We start from the raw sequence: 24396 nt of genomic DNA, 5'->3' as shown, positions 1-24396 counted from the left end.
ATCATAAAATTTAATACCACGTGGTATTTTTTTGAGTAAGATTTTAGATTTGCACTACCCACTAGTATAAAATAAGTATAAAATAAGCAAATACACATAGCCTCTAAGACAATGTGCCTTGTGTCCAATGGTCCCGCACAAAACTGATCTCAAATCACATAAAGTTTGTAGCTGGGATTTATAATGTGAAAAAAAGAGAGAACTTTTTGGGCATACTTTTCCTTGTTTGTGAAGTGGGGAGGTAGGATGGTGGTATGAAGATGTCAAGGGTTATCATGTAGAAAGCTCTTGGGGAAAGGAATGCACACATGCTCAACATATGTGATGCCGTTGATGGCGGTGCTTTGGGATGACCGCTATGTAGACTCTTATCATTGAGAAAGTGAGAAGCTGAGTAATATAACTCTTTTTTTTCCCTAAGACAGGGTTTCTCTGTAGACTTGGACCCTGTCCTGGAACTAGCTCTTGTAGACCAAGCTGGCCTCAAACTCACAGAGATCCACCTGCCTTTGCCTCCTGAATACTGGGATTAAAGTCATGCGCCACCACCACCCGGCTGAGTGACTTAACTCTTAAAACATACGCAGTGGCTGCATGCCCTTTCTTTAGCATACCTCTTTTGGTCTTGCATCATAATCGGGAAGAGACTGTTCAAGAGAGTTTACTGGGTTTTAAAAAACAATGCATCGCTAAGTATATCAGGGTATGAATTAATTGAAGAAGAAGATCTGGTTTAAACTGGAATCATAAGGTACATAGTCAAACACATTAAGCTTTTCATTATTGAGTTTTTGTTGCTGTTTGTTTCATCCAATATAAAAACGTATTTGATTTACTACTAGATTAGAGACGATAGCAAGGAGAGAGAGAGAGAGAGAGAGAGAGAGAGAGAGAGAGAGAGAGAGAGAGAGAACAGAACTAAAGAGAAATGGAGAAAATGATGTTTAAAATTTAAAACCCAAACTTTTCTTTGGTTTATAAAATTATGTTGTTTGATATGGGCCCCGCTAACCTATGGAGTTGACTGATGGTTCCAAGAGATCTTCAGTACAACCCATTGAATAACCAATGTCTTCACTCAGAAGCCTACAACTATTGGCTTTACAGCTAACAGAGCAGCTTCTGCTTAGCGGGCATACTGTGGTCTCTGAGGCACAATGCTTGCCTTCTACCTCTGAATTTAAAAAATCAAAAGGTCCCATGCAGCAGTCTCTCTCCTAGGAATATCATGCACATAAATGAGATACTGGCCTGCAGGTGAGATGAAAGGGCCTTTGCCAAAATATCACTGGGGTTTGTGTGATGTGATTTTACTTCTGTGAAAAAATTTTCAATCCCCCTAGACATTACATTACAAAAATTGGGGTCAGGAAGTTGAAAGAATGTAGCTTTGATATCCAGGGGTTAGACTTTTCCTCCTATGCTGGATGTGCCCTCATTTCTAGCTGGGTAGCCTTCTTGAGTCCTCTTTGAAGACCCAATTCCTTAGATCAGCCATCTGTATGTTTTTGGAACACAGGACTGAGACAAGAAAGGTGTACGATGGGATCACACAGGTTCAGCAGCAGAGCAGACAGTGCTAGCAGAAACACGCAAGGTGCATGCTGGGAGAAGTCACCTTTTCTCCCTTTTCTCCCAGGTCACCCTTCTCGCCTCGAGGACCAGGGAAGCCCTAGGGGGTGGAAAGCAAACTCAAGTTATCCATTGGCGTGACTGTGGCAAGATCATATCAAAATCAACACCGCTGCCGCTACCACCACAGTGCACTGGTCTGCACTCAGATATAAGAAAGAACATGTCAATCTTTAGACTTACAAGGAACAGTAGCACTTAGAAACAGTACTCCCTACCATCTCAATGAGCTATGCAAGTAGGGTCCTTGCTTTTTTTTCTTCTCCTAACAACGCAGGAGAAAGAACACATGAATGCTAATTTGGATCCTGGCACAATTTACTGACTAGTGTGGGTTTGGGCAAGTCACTTACCTCTGCCCTTTAGTCCCTTGACTATAAAATAAGGTTCATGACTACCACACAGCTGTGGTGGATGCAAAGTGTCAGAACGTTGCCTGCACATAGCAGGTGCTCAATAAACGGCAACTACTGTAACTTCGTTACTCACTTGGTACGACAAGCAGCGACTGTTCCTAGGGGCATTTACTTTAGACAGTCTGTATTGTTATACAATCTTTTGGCATAAGAGAAAATGCACGTAGAGACTTAATGGCAAAAGAAAAAAGAACACCACATAACAGCTTTGACAAAACGCCATTCCCCAAAGGCAGCATATGAGAGGCAGACTGACTTGATACGTGGTTATTTTTTCCATAACTGGGTCGTACTGATGCTAAGCATCCTTAATTTAGGAAAGGATTTTGAGGTACCACTAACCAGTGTCAGGCTACTAATTTTATTTTAATTATTTTTCCTTTGTTTATGTTGTGCAAATACTAGTATATTTTATATTGCTATCTATGTGCACTATATATATATATACACAATATATATATATATATATATATATATATATATATATATATAGTATGCGTGTGTGTGTGTGTGTGTGTGTGTGTGTGTGTGTGTGGACGTGCATAACACATGCACAGACAAAATATTCTGTATTCTTGGTGTTCCCTGATGATGGAGACCATTGAATGTATCTCTTATAATTGGAGGACGTTTGCTGTGTAGATTACTTACATCAAGACCAGGCTCTCCATTTTTACCCTGCCAAAGAACCATAATAGCTACATTAGTGTTCCTGTGTTTCATCAGTAGGTTCTTGTTTAAGGCTGCTCTGGGCATGCAACATTAGTGTTAAAAAGACTATGCTAGAATTGTGGAAAAGTCTCCTTGATTAGTCAGATTTCTTCAAAAAAAAAATCAAGTGAGGGGACTGTTAGTTGAAGTTATGGGGCATGGGGGATTTAAATTCTTTACTGGGTTAAACAAGTAATTTTGCTCAAATTCTACGCTTGGTCAGACTTAGCTGATTATTAAGGAACTGCAAAACAAAACACAACAAAAAATGTTTAGTTGAGTTAAAAAGCACACCAACACTAATGAAAAATGTAAATCAATGTTCCTTTAGTTTGATAACTCAGTTAGCTTTTCAATTAATGGAGAACCTAAAAACTGTTTATCATTAAATATAGTTTGAATTTGGCTAGACAATCACCTTAAATATAAGGAGTGTGACCATCACAACTTCAGAAGCGGTTTATATTCCGAAGCTTTATAGGAGAGGAATTCCCAAGAGGGTTGGTCTGACTGTTTACACAAGAGGGTAACTTCACCCTAGCATGGTGGGAATGCGGGATCAGCCTATGCTCCGCCCAAAGTTCCCAACAGCTAAACTCGTTCCATTAAGTACACTTTGACATCTATTTCAAAGCGAGCACCTCGTTAAGCCCTGACATGATTGTGAATGAAGTTTGTTATCTGAGTTAATAAAAAGTCCACGGAAAGTACAGACAGGTTAAAAACCTAAAGGCAATACATGATACTTTGAGTCCTACCCTACGCAACTGACTGGAACCACAGTGCAGGTCATTTCTACAGAAACCTGCGGCCTCAGTTTGCTTGTGCAAGGTTCGGAATTTAGAAGACAAAACACAGCCAACCTTCTATGTTCTGAAGGCCATCTGTCCTCTCAGGGATTTAGACAGATCAGAAACACTGTCATCAGGAACAGCAATTCAATTTGGATCATAATTTCCACTTGCAAGATAATCTTTTGCTAATAGTCTATGGGAATAGACAAGAAATGAAGGTTGCTCTAAACGAAACTTTCCCATCCAAGTGACGTGAGTGACCCTTCAAGGGAGTGCCAGTTATGGATGCCCACTCAGAAGGCAAGGGAAGGGTGCCATCTGTCCGGCAGAACCGTGCTTTCCAGTTAGTTTTCTTTAGCCCCTTGTCTCTGATCTTCAATCATATGACATGCTTGGGTGTGTGTCTAAGTACAGGGACCATTTGAGACTGAGGATGACCTATCTGCAGTACAGAAGTCTCTGTATTGTGACTACTTGTTGAATTGCCTTTGCTCCTATAATGAGATTAGTGTGCCCACTAGGGAAGGGTTAACCATGTCAGTGGCAGGTCACAGGAGCATGCTGATGATGGCAACCACATCATATGAACTCACAGGCAGCCCATAGGGTCCTCTGGGTCCAGGTTCTCCCACAGCTCCCTTCTCTCCCTAAAATGAAAAAAATAAAAAGTTCCAATCATACACAGACTCTGACATCCCCATATAGCTCGCACAGAAAGCTGCCATTTAAGGGTTCTAACAGAATGTCAATGATTCGTACTCCTTTAAGATTGTAGTGACAGTCACCCACCATCGCAGATTTTACCAGATGACCATTGACAGGACAGGAGGAAGCTGCCACTGCCAGGTACGCTAAAGAATTCTTATGTGTAGAATGCTCTGCTTGGGTTCCTCTGCATTGGTGGAAAGTATTAATGTTTGTTTTAAGCTTAAGCTGTAGGTGCCTATCCCTCTTGAAATGTTTAGGGGTAGAGCTGACTTTGGATTTGATTGTTTGGGGACGAGGCACCACACAAACTAGAAAATACATTTATTTTAGACATGAATCCTGTACACACACCCTACATGTTTATTTTATACAGTATTATTTATTGTGCTTGTGTTTCTACTGCAATGTGTCATATGAGGCCAGGAGTAGAATTCCCATCTGTGTTAGTGCTTGAAGGGTTTTGCATTTTAGAGGATTCACAACTTGGACTGTAATGCCTTCTTTTTCGTTTTTTTAAATGTAACATTTCTTAAAAATCAAGTCTCTCTGCTCGGAGAAGCCCTTCTTTGATGACTCTGCCCATCCCCACAGCTGTCCGTCACTTCTGGCCCTCGCACTCTGTGAGGCACATACAGATGTTACCGTGATTTTCTGTCTGTGGTTCCAGCTTTGTTCCTATCAGTCACGTTTTAGAATAGTGCTCAGCGCATTAGTAAATCTTAGCTGAAGAAATTAACCACATTGGGTCAGGCATTGTTATATACATCTTGTTTTCTTTTTGAAAAAAAAAAAAAAAGATTGAACATTCTTTATGCCTTCAGTGAGCCCTTGGTGGGTAGACACATAGATATCGTCACCTACCCTAAGTGTGCGTGCGTTTAATATGGTAATGGTAAGTGATAATTTAGAATGCCTGTGAGGAATCAGGGTTATTGGAGGTGCTCTGTGAGTAGAAATAGCTTAATACAGATACAGATACAGTTTTCATTTAAGAGTGTTTTTGTGCTGCTTCTTCCAGACTAAGGCGCGTGTTATCATGTAGCACGAAAATGTCAGAGACAATGGTGATGCTTGCACCAGCACCTCTGTAGAAGGTTCTATCGCCCGTCTTTTATTGTGCCATCGGAGAGGCTTAAAGTTCAGTCCATATTTTTTTATGCGTGTGGCAGCCAGGTCTCCCTGAGAACTCTAGCAGCAGAGGCATGGGATACGCTTTTCCTTTTCTGTTCTCAAAGTTTCCATGTGAACAGATAGCAGGAATTACTAGCATTTTTCTTTTAAATTTCCGGAGTTGGTGAAGCCACTAACATGGTCAGCAAAAAGACACGCAGATTATAATAAGATCACCAGAGACGGACATCTTTAAGAATCTGAACTTTCACGGTCAACAAGGCAAAACGATAGCCTCCAGAATGGGAAAAGATCTTCACCAACCCCACATCAGACAGAGGTCTGATCTCCAAAATATAAAAGAACTCGAGCCAGGTGGTGGTGGCGCACGCCTTTAATCCCAGCACTCGGGAGGCAGAGGCAGGCGGATCTCTGTGAGTTCAAAGTCAGCCTGGTCTACAGAGTGGCCATTACAGCTAGGACTGATACACAGAGAAACCCTGTCTTGAAAAACAAAACAGAACAGAAAAAAAAAAAAAAAAAAAAAAAAAAAAAAAAACCACCTCGAGAAATTGGTCATCAAAAGAACAAATAATCCAGTGAAAAAAAAAGAAAAAAAAAATGGAGTACAGACCTAAACAGAGAACTTTCAACAGAGGAATCTAAAATGGCTGAAAGACACGTAAGGAAATGTTCAACTTTCTTAGTCATCAGAGAAATGCAAATTCTATCTTACACTTGTAAGAATGGCCAAGATCAAAAACACTAATGAGAGGTTCTGGGGTAAAGGGAACACTTCTGCATTGCTGGTGGGAGTGCAAGCTGGTATAGCCCCTTTGGATATCAGTATGGAATTTTTTTAAAAAATTAGGAAACAACCTTCCTCAAGACCCAGGAATACCACTTTTTGGGTATATATCCAAAGGATGCTCAATCGTGCCACAAGGACATGTGCTCAACTATGTTCATAGCAACATTGTTTGTAATAGCCAGAACCTGGAAACAACCTAAATGCCCCTTGATCAAAGAATAGATAAGGAAAACGTGGTACATTTACACAATGGAGTACTACACAGGAGAAAAAAAATCAACATCTTGAAATTTGTAGGCAAATGAATGGAGCTAGAAAAAAAACCATCATTTTGAGTGAGGTAACTCAGACTCAGAAAGACAATTATCATATGTACTCATTCATAAGTGGTTTTTAAACATAAAGCTAAGAAAACCAGCCTACAAACCACAATCCCAGAGAACCTAGACAACAATGAGGACCCTAAGAGAGACATATATAGATCTAATCTACATGGGAAGTAGAAAAAGACAAGATCTCCTGAGTAAATTGGGAGCATGGGGACCATGGGAGAGGGTAGAAGGGGAGGGGAGAATTAGGGAGGGGAGCAGAGAAAAATGTAGAGCTCAATAAAAATCAATAAAAAAAGAATCTGAGCTTTTCTTACTATTTTGTGTTTGCTAATAATGAAACAGCAATTGGCACTCAGGGCACTGGCCAGGCTGTCAATAAATTAGATTTGAATTTGAATTACACTTCTGACTCTTTCTGGTGGCAAGGCCCCCAGAACTTCAGGAACTGTCTCAATCCTTCTGTGCTTAGGTTATATCAGTTATAAGATAAGATAGTGATAAATATTCTATGAAAATTGTCAAGAAGATTAAATGTGACAGTAATACATGACATTATATAGTGTTAAATGATAGATGTCACAAGGGCTAGCTGCTATACAATTAAAGGGCATAATGGAAAGGGCTTTAAAGTATGCTAATTTAAAATAGACTTCTTTCTGATAGACTTGGCAGTGTTATTTATGAGTTTTTAAATGGTGTGTGGGTGTTATGTGTGTGTGCACACATGGGAGTGCATTACTGGTATGTTGGGAGTGGAGTTTAGAGGCAGGTTCACAGAAGTAAGCTAACTGGACATAGACTGGGTCTAGTCTAAACATTGCCATCAAACTTCCTTCCTACTTCCTCCCTGCCTCTACTGAGAACATTGGTTGCCTCGTTTTTAAAAGGAACAACACACCGTGGCTTATGTAAATGGAGTAAGCAGTCACAGCAGTACTTGGCTGCAGGCTTTCTCTTCTTGACTAGCCTGTCCCTCATAGCAGAGTACTGTGAGAAGGGGACCCAGTGAGCCCGTGCTGGTCAAGGAGGCTCTGGGGACACTCAGCTGAAAGTTCCTTGGAAGTTGGTTCCCATTAGAATTATTTCCCTTGTGAGGAGCCCTGTCCTTGGTACAAGTCGCCCTGAGTGACACCTGGACCAACAGCTAGGATTTTGGCTGGGTAGAAGCGAAGCTCACACTCCTCCTATGGCTTTTTGGTTATATGAAAGGCACATTTCTTTCTTGTTCAAGCCACATGGAGTTTGGATCTTTTCCTCAGCACCAAAGCACCAACCCCAGCAGTTGCATCTTGGACACCATCAGAAATGAAATATTAACCTAAGGATTTGAAAGTATAGTGTCCTCCCCTCCCCCATATTAAGGGGTTCCAAAAGAACATTTGATCCTCGCACACTTAAAACATTACAGAATTCTAAGGCCAGAGGAAGAATTCAGTATTCAAATCAAAACCACTAGTATGCTTTCGGCTCTGGAGGACAGACCCAAAGTGAAGTGGCTTGGAGGAGAAAGTGTGTTGTTTGATGTAACAGGTCAAAGAGGGCTCTAGGAGGGGCTTCAAGGGCCCGTCCTTTACCCAGATGAAGAAATCAGTGGAAGGCAGGGGGCACTGGGAGCTGCATACCGATGTGTCAGTCATGTATTAAGAAAGCTTGCATGCGAAATGCTTCGTTTCCTTTAGGCTGGCCGAATTTCATCCAGGCTCTTCAATTTGCATATCAGTACCACGGACTTGTTCTAGAATGCCAGCCTTGCCCATCCTTTCTGCTTTCAAATCGGAAACATCTGCAGGAGCTAGCCTCCAGATGGCACCTCCATTATCGGCGAGACCCACACTACGGTCTGGCTCTCTGTGCGCGAGGGCACACGTGGCATACTGACACACGATCCCGTTTGAGGGGACACAAGTGTGGCACTTCACACCGCGTGCACCTGGCTTCAGCTATGCCTTCACAAATTCTTAGAGATTTCATTTGCTCTGCTGGTTCATTCGGCACCAGCGCGGAGACCTGATACCCTTGAGACACGGCTAAGCTATCGGAAGTAGCAGCTGATTTACCAACCAGCAATCCCTCTTGAGCCCCAGGGCGCTTTGCCAACAGACCGCCTGAGCTTTGCTGCTCCAATTTTAGGATGGACCGAGTTTCTTCATCCAGTGCCTGGAAATGAATCTTTATTGCCAGCAGGACAATCTTAGCTTTGAAGTTTTTTTTAATGAAGCTGATTATCGGAAGTTGTTGGTTTGATCTTAGAAATAACAATAGTAGATTCAGATAATATATTCTTAGGGACTCATCTTTCTAGAACTTTCCTTGGATAAGGTCAGTCTTCACTGGGGAAGAGCCCATATATTTGTATTGGCTTTGGTCTTGTTCTCTGGCTATTTTTTTGCATAGATTTCTCTGTAATATAAACTCTTCAGATGAATGGAGATAGAGGTTTTCTTACTCAGCCATAAAGGGGAGGTCTCCATTAAACCCCTCCCCTCAGAAAACAGGGAACCCCATGGAAGAGGAGGCAGAAAGGGTGTAAGAGTCATAAGGGATGGAGGACACCAAGAATACAAGGCCCTGTAAGACAACATGAGCAGAGCTCATCTGAAGCCAGAGACTGCGACAGCACGCACAGGCCTGCACAAAGGTCTTTTGCATATATATTATGGCTTCCAGTTTAGTATTTTTATGGGATACTTGAGCATGCAGATGAGTGGGTCCTTGATTCTTGTGCCTTCTCTCGGGCTCTTTTCCTTCTGTTGGTTTGCCTTGTGCAACCTTGTTGTGATTGTTTTTGTTTTATCTTATTTTTTATTTTGTTATATTTTAGTATCACCTCTTAAAAGCCCATTTTTTTTTCTAATGAGAGATAGGAGAGGCTATGAGAAGGAACTGGGTGGAGTATAAGGGAGCAGACACCATAATCAGAACATATCATGTTAGAAAAGAATCTTTTTTTCTTCAATATGAGAAAAAAGAAAACAGTTGCTTCCGCTGCAGCATTATTTATATATTATGCATATACTTATGATCATTAATAAGAGTCTCTGCGATGATAAATCAGTTATAAGGCTATAGTCAATGTAGCAGAGCAGCGAGCAAAGGGGGTTTCTTTAAGTAGAAGTGTTTCTTTCACTCCCGAAGGATTGCATTGTGCACAGTTGCATCTCATAAGCAATTATTGCATGTATGAATTTACTTTACAGAACACAGGACTGGGGAATTAGGAGGCATGTCAGAGATATTGCTACTTACCTGGTCCTCTCTTTAGAAATCGAATTATCCTGGACTGATGAAAACTCTCATTTTAAGAAGACCACAAACTTGCACCATGGCAACATCATGCAATGCTCACATTCAGCACCCTTTCCTCACCTCGTAGAGTGTGTGGTAGGGAAATTGCTGGCAATTTTACACACATACATACATACAGACAGACAGACAGACACACGCACGCACGCACACACACAGACACACAGGCACGAGTCTTCCAAGGTGAAGAAAAGAAAAAGTGGGCTAAAAATTGAGAGAAGAGGTTCTAGACACACGAGCAGCTGCTGAGGCCGCTGCACATTTTTGTGTGTCAGATATTCATCTTCCCCTGAACGTCTATCTTTTTTTTCCTCTCCAAAGGATATGGAAGCATAGACTAGAACAGTGGGGTTAGTGAAAGGGTTTCATTTTATACTGCACTGAAATCATTTCCTTATGGCTATAGGAAAACAGGTCATTCTTTCACTCACAAAAGAAAAATGAGAGCACCGGTGACCGTGTGGAGAAGAATATTTAGGGAAAAATATGAGAATTTACTTGGAATGAATACAGTAGCTTTGTATTAAGATTATCAACCAGAATATGTAGTTCTAGAAATTTTAACTTCGTTGACTTTAACTTTCTGGATGAAGGCCCAATGAAAATATCTTCCTTATGGGTTAAGAAGGACTAATGGGAGCTATTTATTTTAGCTATGTAAATGTATGCATTGTTTTCATTAAGGCAGACTGATTCCATTTTATGCTGTATGGTTTTCTTCTCGTAGTCTTAGGACTCTGAATATAGCTTTGAATGGGCAATATTTTTTATTGAATACTAGATAGCTCCCCCCATCATTCCTGGACAATGAACAGTTTGAGATCATCTTGAAGCCATGATTTGTTTCCTCAGTGCTAAGCTTTAAGTGTGATAACCCAAAGAGAGACTTACTCTTTCTCCTTTGGGACCTGCAGGGCCATGGGGTCCTATGGGACCATCTGCACCCTAAAAAAAAGATAAAAATAAAATACTATGAGACCAGTGAGAGACAAGGATTGCAAGAAGAGGAATTCTGATTTACTCTGACTTATCTTAGAGAATAATGTCTTCAGATAACTTATCTGATTCTACAGCACTTTATTCTTGATGGTTTTTCATGCCAGTTATTTTTGAGAAATTCATGCAACAGGGATGAGACATCTAACTGCATGCTTCCACAAAGAGTATACACAAAATCTATATTTCATTCTTATTTATTTTATTTTAATTTATTTTTATCTGATGAAGCATCTTCATTTTTCTGTCATCATTTTTTTTACCAAATTTATTTTTTATTTTATGTGTACGTGTTGTGAGTACTTGCATGTATGTAGGAATATCATGTGTATGCAGTTTCCATGGAGGCCAGAAGAGGGCACCAGATCGCCAGAGCAGAGTTAGAGCTGTGGTGAGCCACCATGTGGGTGCTGGGAACTGAACCTGGGTCCTCTGCAGGAGAAGCCAGTGCTCATAACTGCTGAGCCACCTCGCCAGCCCTGCACCTCCATAATCGTAACCAGGAAAGTATAACCATCCTTTCTTTCTATGGTCTTTTCCCCAGGTCTGTTCTCCACAGTCACTGACACCCATGGCCAAAGCCTCAAAACTTTGTTTTTTAGTAATTTAAGTGGAAAACATATGAATGAGAATAGTGTTTAACTTTCGAAACAGCTTTCTGCAGCTCTATTGGGACAGCAGGGGCTCGTGAGGTATGAGGGTTGTTCTAGACTTTGCACATCAGGCAGGTCAAGCTACTCAATTGATATTATTTTTTTTTCTGCCACAGAAACCAATTATATCTGAAAGAATGTAAAAACTCTGGGGTCCAGTGGAAAATAATAACTGCCTGAAGAGTTGTAGAACTGAAAATTTTGATTCTTAAAAAAAAGTCATAAGGGTTATTTGCTCGATTGTCAGGAAGATCATGCTAATAGCAGTAAAGAGTGCAAAACAGTGTTCGCACATCCAAGGACTATTTCATTTCAGCTTGCCTAGCGTATTTCCATGGCTGTTCTGGCAGATTGTAGATTCTGATAGAATGTCTGGATAGGAACGAATTCAGAGTTTCAAATTCATTCTCTTGTTGGTGAATTCTTATTTATCTTAATCATGCTCTTATTGCTTCATCTCAAAGTTCACCTCCGCAGGGCTTCTAAATACTGACTGACTATGGCAAACATGTAAAAGCTGTGCTGCCCAAAACAAAAACAAAATGATAAAAATGATGGAGACACATGATGAACGCCATGAATAGGGACTTGGAGGTTCATTTTAAGGAAGAAATTATAATTTGAAGACGAACATAAATGTAAAGGAAAAACAAGTTAAATTCCTTATTTTCCCCATGCCATGGGGTTACAGGGAAGGTTTTATGAATTGTTTTAGGTTGTTAAGACACTGAAGGCAGTGGGACCCGGCATTCTTCTCTCTTAGTAAATATCCAGACTTGAACTTCTGAAGATGACCTGGCAGCTCACGCTATACTTTCGGGTTGCAACCCGTTCTCTGCCCCTCTTTCTCACTTCCTACCATCCTCATCTGCCTTTCCCTAGGTGACCCCTCAGCATCTGAGAAGACCCCAAGGAACGAAGGGGTCTTCCCCAGAGCACCCGATTCACATCCATGAAGCACGTGGGAGCAGGACGCGGGGCTGACTCACCCGGGATCCTGGCTTTCCGTCTAAGCCAGATGCTCCCTGTGTGATTGGGTTGGTGTCAGGGTTGGTGGGTGTGACACGAATGACAAGAACAGAGATTAGTACGAGGCACTGATGAACAAATGCAACACGTCAAGCAACATAATACACAGTCACGGGATTCTGGGATGAATATCACATCGCTACACATAGTTAGTTTAATAAAAATCACATGACAGTACATGCCCCCAGAGATGATGTCATTCTAGTGACATTTCTACCAGGAAATTCTCATCGAGAAATCTGGTGAGTGAGGTTTACACAGTGGGCTACAAACTCCTTGGGGCTCCTAGCTATGTGGCCACATGAAATTCATCTTCTAAAGACTATTATTCATGATATGTTTCTTTAGATTCTGAAGAGAAAGTAGTGGGAATCTCTGAAGACAGGGCCCCAGAGCTCTGACTACACTTGCTAACATGGCTTTATGGATGAAAATGCTGTGCTTTACTATATTGGGATGGTTTGATTTTATATGGATGCTATTTATGTTGTAGACCCAAAGTTCACATTAGTCGCCACTAGAGGGACTTCTAGGAACAAGAAAAAAAATGTGGGCTCAAGTTAAAATAAGTCCCAGTTTGTTCCTCAGTTTGATTCAAATAATCTTTATATATCTTTGATGTTTGCATGAGAAATGCATTAAAACATAATCTTCTCAGATTAATGCATGCTTTTCTTTATTTTCAGTTGAGGGCTACCCATCGGGGATGTGTGTGTGATACAATGGTGTGTGTGTGTGTGTGTGTGTGTGTGTGAGATACAATGGCACTTTCTCTGTTTGTTGCAAGAGTATCTGATTCTTCTTAACTAGGCTCTTATATAGCAGATCCCCAACACTCGTTACTTCAAAGATACAGACTATGACATGAACATTTAAGAAGATATTGTGTTAGCGCTTTCGAGTCTCTTGGCCAGGCTGGAGACCTCTCGCTCAGCTTCATATCTCAGGAGTAGTTAATAATAAAAAACGAAAGAAAAAAATCGATTCCAGGTGCCAGCAATGCCAACACATACATTTGGGATATTTTTAGTTTTTTTTTTTTTAAATTTAAAATTTCCTTCAGTATGATCCTGTCATGATCAATGCTATAACTACAAAATAGAGCTTTAGGTAGCAATGGTTATAAACAGTAGGCATTGTTGCTGCTTAATGATAAGCCCTTTCTGACTTTGTCACTATTATAACATTTGAAGATAGATGTTAAAGTGATATTTATATCTAAATCTTAATGGCATGTTGAAAAAATGGTATTTATAAAGATCACAAGATTCTGTATCTAATTGGGGTGCAGAGCTAATGGCTTTGTGAACATCTTGTGCTACGATCCATTGATCCAACTGGAACAATTTAACTGAAATTATAACAAAACTTATACGATTCACTTAGTAAGTAAATGTGTACAAAGCACTTGCTACGTGCAACTTAAAAGTCATGGGCTTTTGAGTGGACGTTAGTACTGAATGCACAGTACCCATGGGAATAATGAGATAGGTGACCACCAACGTTTTTATCTCACATCTCAAATATAGAACTATTTTCTGTTATTGGTCGTATGTCATATTTTATAAACATAACCTACAATATTATTTACTGACACTTATCTTCCTTTACTGAATAAATAACGCATTAAAAGCCCCAAATGAATCCAGTAGCTTCAATGATAATTTCAAAAAGTCTTTCAAGTTTTTGTGGGAAGAATATTGGCATAAAGTATATGAATGGGTAAAAATCCTTTTCATTATGAATGAAATCTTTACAATAGCAGAATACTTCTTCCATGCTATCTACTATTGTCCCATGAATCTCATAGCAGGGAATCTCCAAAACGGACAACACAAAACATACAGAACACAATGTGGCTGATTAATGGAAGGAGTCACAGCACTGACCTCGGCAATGGCCAGTTGCATACCTGCCACCAACCGAGAGCTACAGTTTCCAGAGACTCCAAGAAGATGAAAACAACGGAGTGAGGGTCTTACTGTATTAGACCATAAAAGTGTTTGGGAGAGATTTGTGAAATGATAAACATCGCTTTTGAGAAGAGACACTGGCAGATGTTGTCTGTCGGCCCCACAAGAGCAAGGTTGGCATGTATGGAATTGACGAGTGACAGAACATTTGTGGTGGTGTTTGTTATGGGGTCACCCTGAGACACGAGATCAAGACATCAGGGAAAGCGACACTGGGCTGTGCTCTGCTCTGCCATCCTGTGTGAACGTTTGAAGGACAGGACTCTCAGCTGTGAGCTAGCCACTGAGCAAACCAGCACTGTCACTTAGGGCAGAAATACAAATCTGAGATTTGCACCGAAATGGAAAGTTTTCTTTACTTACTGGAAGACCAAGGGGTCCTCTGTCACCCTTTTGACCTGGTTCACCCTTCAATCCTTTAACACCATTTAACCCTGGTTCACCCTAAATGCAAAAGCAAATGCCAATTTTGGTTGCTATCATGGGTGTTTAAACTGTGAGAGAAGAGACCCAGTCTCCGAAACCCCTGCAGATTCCAGTTTTAGGTGACGGCAGAGTGAGGCCAAGCTGGTGGTGCATCAGTTAATCACCTAAGCCAGAGTTTAATAAACTACAGATGGCAGATAATATTCCAGAAAGCAACGAAACTCAAGAAAGAGACGTGTTGAGTATCCCTAGAAGATGTATAACTGACGTCATGGATTTTGGAGTTCCAACTCGAGGAACTTAGTGTTGCATTGTTTTGACTTAGCAAATCAGAGACAATCAGAGCCGAGGATGCTGATGGGATCCGCCGGAAAACCCCATTCTGCTGGAATTGAAAACTGGAATCTGCAGGGCAGTGTTATAGACAGACATTTTAAGCCTTTAAGCATTTGAACTGAACACGGGAGATGCTGACGACCGATGTGATGCCGTGCTGGAAGTCCCCATTCCCTGACACTGCCAAGTCAGGTCCCTGCATGGATTAATCAATAGAGTTAACCACAAGCTGACAGTCCCAGAAGAGAATATGAAGATCACAGAACTTGAACATAGTTCCCCTAACTGTCTGCGCCATGTTAGAATGAAGGAAATAGAGTTTAACACGGGATGACATTACAAGAGCCCAGGGAAGTGGTAAATCCTCTTGACTCAGTTTAGGAAAAAGCCAGGGATATATAGCATGCTGATGGCCGTCAGCAATCACACGCTAGAGACGGAAAGTTCGGGCATGGCACTTTTCATTTGTCTGGAAAACATGGAAAGACTTGTGAAAGGAAGGTGACCTCACTGCATGAAGGTCACGCTCACATTGGCTGAAGGGAATTTTAAGTTGCGAAGTACTATCTGATCTGCCTGATGGTGAAAACCAGCGTGCTGCTAATTACGCAGAGTCTAGTGTCTCCTAACAGCTGCCTAGACAAGGATGCTCACCAGAAAACTCTGGGAAAACTGAAGTGGATGCACCCATGAGGCCATGCTATGCATTTGAACTTTCAGAGGCCCCCCACCCCCCTCCGGCCATTGTCACAGCATAGTAGATTTGAAGACACGAGTCTGTAGTGTAGTCACACTTGACCAAGTCTAATCCCGAGGCCACTGTGTCACTATCAGCAATGCACTGGGGGCCGAGGCTCAGTGGTCACTGTTCTAAACTTGAGATTCATGGCTTTGCACATGAGCGCATTTCTAGTGTGTGGTTTTAAGATGACGAGTAGGCAGCGCAGATTCGCGTGAATTTTGTGACATCATAGCTGACATAGCCCATCTTATTCTAGATAATGATCCACGGGAAGTGAAACATTGGAATGCTGGGTAGCCAAAGCAGGCAGGTACAGCAGTCACGTGTGGCAAGCAAGACCTTCAGTTGACAGAAAACACAGAACTACTGCCACCATAAAGACAGAGAGCTCCTGGCTTAGCCCGGGAATTTCATCAAGAGGCTTGTCATTGGCAGATTTTAATATACCACGTATTCTAAAAAACTTACATAGTGACAAGGGCAAAAGCAAAATGAGGAATGGTTTGTTTCCGGGTGATAGCATTTAAACTCATTCTGAGTCATGTTGCACTGTGAGCGTTAAACATCTGGATGCTTAAAGGCTTAAAGACTATCAACATTACTTGACAAATAAATAAGACAGGACAGACATGCTTCCGTCATGCTTGCCCATGACCATCAGGAAATAGAAATCAAATAATCAAGGGATTTGCTGGTACCTTTGGTCCAGGAAGTCCGTGGGGTCCCTAAAAATGGAAAGCAAAGCTTTAATTAAAAACTGACTCACCGCTTCCTTGTGGAAATGAGAATTATATCAAGTATAAAACGAGATGTAAGACAAGAATCTTCTTGTTTGTGCTATAGCCAGAGGCAGGTCAGTGGGATGTTATTTATTACCTACCAAATGTTCCTTCCAGCTCTTGGATTGCTCTGTAATAGGAAATTCATTAAGAGCAATTCTGTCTGTTAAAAGCCTATGAGAAGGGGGAAAGCTGCTGGGGTTTCCATGGAAGAAAAATTAGGCAAAAAAGAGAAGCCCTGTTTTGTCGTTACATTACAGGTACATCTCAAATTTCCATTTTATAACCTGGTGGAATGCTTGAGATGATTCATGAATTTTTATGGAATAGAGGTAGAATATAAAAGCCAAGAAAATTCAGGAAAAAAATTCTCTACAGTGTGAGTAGCAAGGAAGAAGAGATCTTTGTCCTGAAGTCCTCATCACCAAGGTGTTGAAGAACCTAAAGGAGACAAGAAGATGGCAGCCAAGCCTGGGAATCTGGAAAGTTATTCATCCAGCTTAAGATCAAAGAGGGCAAAGCGATATGATTTGGATTGCATTTATTGTTACAGAAATGAATCCTTTACAGCCCTTCTAATATTGTTTATCAAAGAAAGGACGTCATAATGGATGTATGAATCAGGTTAAAAAGAAAATTGTTTGGCAGAAAATACAAATATAGAAACTAATTATCAATTTAAATGAACTGAAGGTTATTGTGGATTGCTTTGAACTTTGAAAGAGATTCTAATAAGCTATTTGGGGAGATGCATATTTAAATATCCACCAGTGAAATAAAACAGAGGGAAAAATAGCTGTCCATGTTCCCTGAGCTATTTGTTACATCTGTCTACATTCGAGTAATGTTCTCCCTTTTGATAAGTTGCGGATAAATGTTTCCAGAAATGGGTTCTTATTATTGAGTATTCTTATCTCAAGATAATAATGGTCTAAAATTCCTTTGAGCTAATTAACCTTATCATTTGAACAGGATGTAGCCTTTTTAAAATTTAGCCTCTAACTTAAAGTGAAAAAAATATAAAAAGGCAAAAATCTGCCACTTGATTAATTCTTAATGTACTCTTTGGTGTTAAGAGAACAAGGTTAATGGAAGTTGTTTACCAAAGAAAGGAAGCAGTTAGCGAGACCTGGGTGACCAGGCTATCCTGTGGCTGGGATCCTACCCACCATGCTCTCTCTAGAGTGCAGCTGGAGTGAAGAGTAGCCACACTTGCTTTCATCTCCATTATTGATGTCTTCCGGTTTATGAGGACACCCGAGAGACGGGTGTAATGTTATAGCCTGCCTCGTTCCTCGCTGCGTCAAAAGCACTCGAAGCACTCTGCTGCCCACATTCTAGCCTAAGCAACTGTTGGTCCTCCAGCACTTAAGAGAATCACACTTGCTTCATAGCTGCCTTTCCCACTGGCAGCTCTACGGGGTCAGGAATGCTGCTTCCCCTGCCCACTGGGAGCCAACTGCAGCAAACACGGCCTGGCTCCATGAATTACCAGAAGAGTCATTAACACGGAAGGAGAAAGCTCCAACACTCTACGTTATCTGTGGACGCCAGCTTCCGTCTTTATCACAGTTTTTTTTTTTTTTTTTTTTTTTTTTTTTTTTTTTTTTTTTTTACAAACGTTCTAATTGGAGTGTTCAGGGAAGGTTCTCAAGCATCAAAGCTGCTTGGAAACCCTCTTCACTGGCTCGGTTAGTGCTTTTACTTGCTATTAACAGCCTACAGCAGTGACTGGATAAGACGATTTGCCATGTTCGTGAAGCATTGGAGTAAAGCTTGCCAGACCTGTCTCTCCTCGGCGCTTCATCTTTCTAACACACGTGTTTAGGGGAATGAAAGACAGCGCCGTAAAGCGGTCAAAGCACCTCACTTCTGTTCATTCCCCAGAGCGCAGTGCCAAGCAAAAGCCGGTGGTGTTCATCTTTTCTCCAGTAGCACGTGCACAGAGAAATGACCACATTCCAGGGAGAAGAAAACTTACCATGGGGCCAGGTGGGCCATGGGGACCTGGCGGGCCTGGTGGGCCTATGATCTGTGTGTCCAAAGAAGAAACACGGGTGTGGTTACTTCATATCGCTAAGGCAGTACAGCATGGGTCCTGTTCTAGGGCTCTGCTAATGCCATCAATAGTCACAGGAGAAAGGACCCTGAGAGGGGAGCTGGGCTTGATTCTCTGGCTTTAGAAACCCCTCTATGAGAATCAAGTAATTTCAAATACTACAATTGTTCTACAAAAACCCAGAGTAAATCAAAACAATATTAAAAGAAAAGGAAGCAACTGATTATTGAGAAATGCTATAATGCTGTGGCCGCTATTAAACCCTCGGTTATTTCACTAAGCACAAATGGGACTCTGGAGAAAAAGAGAATGCAAGTTCTTATTTCACGAGGCTTTCCCTATAAGCATTATGGGAAACCCATTGATTTTTTTTTTCTCCCGAGAGCTCTGAAAAACTGCTTCTAACTCAAACTTCTGAGATACACTGTCTCTTACTGTACCAGACCAACACGTATCAGTATAGTTTGATCCACCAAGTGAATGACTATTTCTATTACCCATTAGGCGTCTGGCACAGGGGGATCTAGGCAAATAATAATTCCATGTGAAGGGTCAGCCCCATGGACTTACAGAAGGACCCTGCGGCCCCGGCAACCCAGAGTCTCCTTTCTCTCCTTTTACTCCATTGGCACCCTACAAATAACCAGGAAGCAGATTTAGCAGGAAAGTTATTTCCAAGGTCTAACAGACAACTGGACTTTGGCTGCCTTGAATTTTTATATTCTGCAGATCATACATAAGAAGTTTTATCTTCAAGCACTTTAGTCCAAAGTGGTAAATATACTAAAATCCCTAGGATTATGAGTGCTATATAAAGCAAAATACAAAGTAAATAGAAACTAGGCTGAGCCTGATTTCACAGTATTAAATATACAGGATTATAAATGTTATTTTTTTTAACAGTGTGCTCACTTTAAATAGCAAAGGTGAGACTTTGGTTCCACTGACATTTATCTATAGTTTCTTCTTTAAAAACAGGTCAAAGATGCAGGCCTGGTGGCACAGGCCTGAGATCTTGGTTACTAGGGAAACTGAGGCAGAAAGATCAAATATTCAAGGTCGGCCTATGTTTCAGAGTGTGTTTAAGGCAGCCTATACAACTTTTTAACATAGAAAGTAAAAACAAAAGGATTTGAAATATAGTTCAGGGGTAGAGGGGCTCAGTTGGCAAGTAAGGGGCCCTAGGTTCAATCCCCAGTATCGGGCATAGGGTGGAAGAGGGGGGAGGGTAGGGAAACCTCTCTACTTTTTTCCTTATATTTCTATATTTCCCTAAAGTTTCAGAGAAACAGTAAGTCAGGGGGAATAAGCACTACCCCAAAGTATAGACATACAGACTAATCTATTCTTTAATGGTTCTAAAGCTTGAGATTTTGTGTTCTTTTAATTTCTTTATTGTTGCTTACTTTATGATAATTACTTGATTATACATATTGAAATTAAATGGCCAATTCTATTTGCTTTATTACTTTCTAAAGAAAATGATTCAGGAAAGAAACCATTTACTTTTTAATGTGGTTATACTTTAAAATTTTAGTGTCCCACTTGGAGAAAAACTAAGCAACGACACTTTGTTATTACAAAAATGAAAACAGTTTGGAAACCCCCGGCTGGGAGTGCAGATGAATGTACAATTCTTTCCTAGCCACTTATTTTAAGCAGAGCGCACAGAGTGTGAACATACCGGCAATCCAGGAAGTCCAATTCCTCCTTTTTCACCTGGCATCCCTGGGTCCCCCACATCTCCCTTGGCGCCTTTGAGACCCTACAAGTGACAGAGTTGGCAGGTGAGAAGCATAGTGACAGACTGATAGGCAGATCCTGGGGCCAATGGGATTCCAGATAAATCTGCCGAGAGGCCGATGCCTTTTGTTTTCCGGTATTCTTCTTATAGCCCCCTATACTGGATTTCCCCATGTAACAGGATGACGTTCTAGAGACCGCTTAAATACGAAAAACATGAACTTGGGATTTGGCACGATTTCTCCTGGTTTCATAAATTTGCTGGACAACTAATTGTATCCTACTAGTCCAGAAGACAATGTCATGACCGTAATTCTTAGCAGTACAGAAGACATGTGAACCAGGACTTAGTGTTATTATAAGAACAAAGATCCAAGTAAAGGTTCCCAGTTCCACACAGCCCTTCATACCTCTCTATTGTGTGCATAAGTTCTCTCTGCCATCAGTTTCCAGCACCAGTATGCAATCAATGCTTTAACACACTCAGCTTGCTCAGTGTTCCCTGTGCGGTTCTCATGACATCTCTACACGGTGAGCCAAATGCGGTTACTATTCTTTTAGAATGAGGGGACAGATATGTGGGTTTTGAATGCTAACAAATGTGAGTTATGGAACCATAACACTGAAATTAATTAATATTTTTCAGCATTTTCATCCTGGCAACCTTGTGGCAATCTGACCAGATGGTTGTGGTTACCATGGTAGGGGATTCACAAGCTGCACAGGCCTGCTCATCTTAGGAACAAGAACACATATTAATTTGTTAACCAGCTTTATACTGAGTTCAGAATCACATACTGGGGGAGTGGGGCAGTACCAGCAAAGATAAATATATCCTGCTGGTGAATCAGCAAGGCCAGTTGCTTTTAGGGATCTTATGACAGGGAAAAGCAACAAGGCCAATCCAAGAGGCTTAGTGGGAGAACAGGATCTTGCAAAGACAATAGAAAAAAAAACCCAGCTACTGTATATATTGTATATTTAGGTATATTCAGTATGTTATTATACAAGTCTAATTTGTTATCTTTAATTACTAACAATGGAGAAAGATTATCATCAATGTGACCTGATTGTTGTGGCAAATTGACTAAATTACCCTTTCTGTAATATTTGTTTAATGTGACATTATATGATCTCAATATCTAGCTCTGTTATTAAAAATAACTCTTCTCCTAGAGTTAAGTATTTTTTTTCATCTCATACTTTCTCCTGAAGAGTATATGATTGACTTTGTATCAAGAATTCCTTTGATTTCTTATCCATTAATTCAAGGTATTTCTTAAATATATTCAACTGCATTTTTTTCCATTCTCTGTATGGGCCTGAATATGACGATGGGCATCACATGTATGTTGGTGCTTGTGGAGGCCAGAGGGGGGCACCTGACACCCTGGAATTAGAGTGACAGGTGGTTGCGAGCTGCCTGGTGTGGATGTGGGGAACTGAACCCAAGTCCTCTGCAAGAGCAATGAATGCTTTCAACCAACAAGCCATCTTTCCATCCCTTGAGCCATTTTTTTTTTGAGAAAACAATGGAAGTCCATATAACCTCAAAGATTTTGAAACTAATCCTTGTGGTTTGATTCCTAATGCTGTCTGCATTCTCTTAGCAAAACCCTTAAAAGGCAGGGATGCCAAGCCGCAGCCGACATGCCAAGTCCAGTCTAGGGACTGATTTTATTTATGTTGAATTAAAAAAGTAAGACATGTTTAAAGAAAAGGACTCATGAAAGAGATAATATGCACCCACAAAACCTAAAGTATTTATATCACATTTTATAGAAACTTTAGCAGCCTCTGTGTTGAGGACACTCTGAAAGATATTGCTACAGTGGACAAAGCTTCACTTTTGTCTGATTTTTCAAAAGCTCTAGAAAATCAGGGGAAATCACTAAACAGAAAAAGGAGACATTCTCAAATGACTGTAGATAAGCAATACTATTATTTGTGAAAACTATGGCCATAGATTTTGATATTGAATTGCTTATATTCACCGAAAAAAAACCCAAAGTCAAACCTGAAGCTGTTCTTACTAATGTAGTGATTTCAGAGTCTAGTTACTAGACTCCTTTGAGGCAGATTGACAAGTCAGTAGTATCAAGCACAAAGCAAGAGTAACACATAGCTTTACATTTCTACCAACAACATTTTTATCTAATTTAGAACCAGTTGTACTTTTGGTTTTCAAGTGGAACAAATGACAGAAAAAAAGAGAGGGCATGCATCATCTATCAAAAGACATGACTTTTGGCTTTAAACCTATAGTAAAAGTAGTGATCAATAATGGTGCTTTATATAACTGTATAGATCTTGGAAAATTACCTGTTCTCCATCAACTCCGGGAATTCCTGGAGATCCTTGCTCACCCTGACAAAATAAAAAGGAAGAACTTGCCTGCATTTGTCACTGCTACAGAAGTCACGCTAGTTGGTAAAAGTACAGTTTGACTTTTAGCAAATACATTTTAACCCAAGAACGTGCTGGTACAGTACATATATCTACGCTAAGTGAAGGGATGATCTTTGAGAACTGTGTGTAATAATACTTTTGGTAGCAAGTAGTGACTGTCTTCACCTTTCTTCCGGTGTCCCATCAGTTCTATACGATTCAATGGCTGCCCACAGCCTACAGCAACACTTCTATGACTGTGTTACTATGTTTTCCCATAAGGGAGGAATCAGTATGGATTCTCTAATTTTCAGTAACCATCAAAATGTAACAGTCAAACCAAGAAAGACTAAAAGGCAAAGTCTGGTAAATTTATAGCAATATTTTAACTGGCATAATGTGAAACGTTCGTAATAGCTGTGAGTGTGCCCGGCCCAGAAAAGCTCCACTGGAGGATCTAAATAAATCAGATATCTTAATCCCCATGAAGTGACCTTCAGACCCTTTCCACTTCCTATACTCTGCTAGAAATGAAATAAATGAACTTTTAATAGTATGATTTAGTAGAATGTTTGACAAACTCAGAATACGGAGATTTATTTTTTTAAATGGAAGATGTTTAATTTAAAGCAAATCTAAACAACATGCGAGAGATTATTTAAACAATACATGCTTAGTCATTTTTTTTTTCAGATTTGAAGGATAACAGAGCAAAAACCCTTTGAAAGGGAAGGTATTTTTTATACCACTTAACTATCCATGTGGATGGTATTACAAGCCCCCATTTACCCTGTGCTAAGTGTGAAGACAGTTCTGGGTGTGAGCAAGTCCCTCACGGAGGGGTTTTCCCAGGTGCAGCCCCGAGGCTGTGTTTTCTAGGAAGGGTTTTTTGGTAATAGTGTAAAACCACAACCTTCCATCCGCTAGAGTTCCCTTTCCTGGGGGGGAAAAAAAAAACTTTTAAGAGCTGTAGGCCACAGCATGAAACCTGAGCTTTCAGTGTTTAAGGAAGGCAGGATCTTGTGGTTTCAAAGCAATGAAATAAAAAAAAGACCTTTTTTTTTTCGGATTTCCGGTTCTTTGTGGCAGTAGCAAAGTTTATTTTGCCACAAACAAGTCTGCTGAGGTTGGATGCACCCGGCTGAGCCCCGGCTTCATTCTGAGTCTGGATATCTGTCAACACTCTAGTCCAATCATTATAGCTTCGCTGAACTGTTACCTTTACACATGTGGACCAGGGAGGCTAAAAGAACAACCAGATTCATAGGTCTTCCATCACTCAAGTGTGGTTTGTAAGAGTTTTTTCATGTATGAAAAATGAAAACACCTTTTATTTGACACTGGACGGAGAAATTCCAGGTGACTAGACTACTGCCAGTCTGAGCCGGTGAAGTCCGGAACTGGGGATAAATCCTATGCTCGCCTCAGGGCATGCTGTGCTGTCTCCTAGTGACA

The 24396-nt window shown here is 40.7% G+C and overlaps 1 protein-coding gene across 1 annotated transcript in view; it reads right to left on the bottom strand.

Annotated features, from left to right (window-relative positions):
• The window catches only part of Col25a1 (collagen type XXV alpha 1 chain), a 375262-nt gene that overhangs the window by 5167 nt on the left and 345699 nt on the right, over positions 1–24396 (bottom strand). Inside the window, 10 exon segments of the mRNA XM_038310855.1 lie at positions 1619–1672; positions 2700–2726; positions 4147–4200; positions 10709–10762; positions 12456–12491; positions 16671–16697; positions 18733–18783; positions 19381–19443; positions 20495–20575; positions 22876–22920. Coding sequence (XP_038166783.1) covers positions 1619–1672; positions 2700–2726; positions 4147–4200; positions 10709–10762; positions 12456–12491; positions 16671–16697; positions 18733–18783; positions 19381–19443; positions 20495–20575; positions 22876–22920 — 492 coding nt within the window.

The sequence above is a fragment of the Arvicola amphibius genome, chromosome 14 (assembly GCF_903992535.2).
Source record: "Arvicola amphibius chromosome 14, mArvAmp1.2, whole genome shotgun sequence".
Classification (NCBI taxonomy): Eukaryota; Metazoa; Chordata; class Mammalia; order Rodentia; family Cricetidae; genus Arvicola; species Arvicola amphibius.
This window is presented reverse-complemented; position numbering and strand designations above follow the sequence as displayed.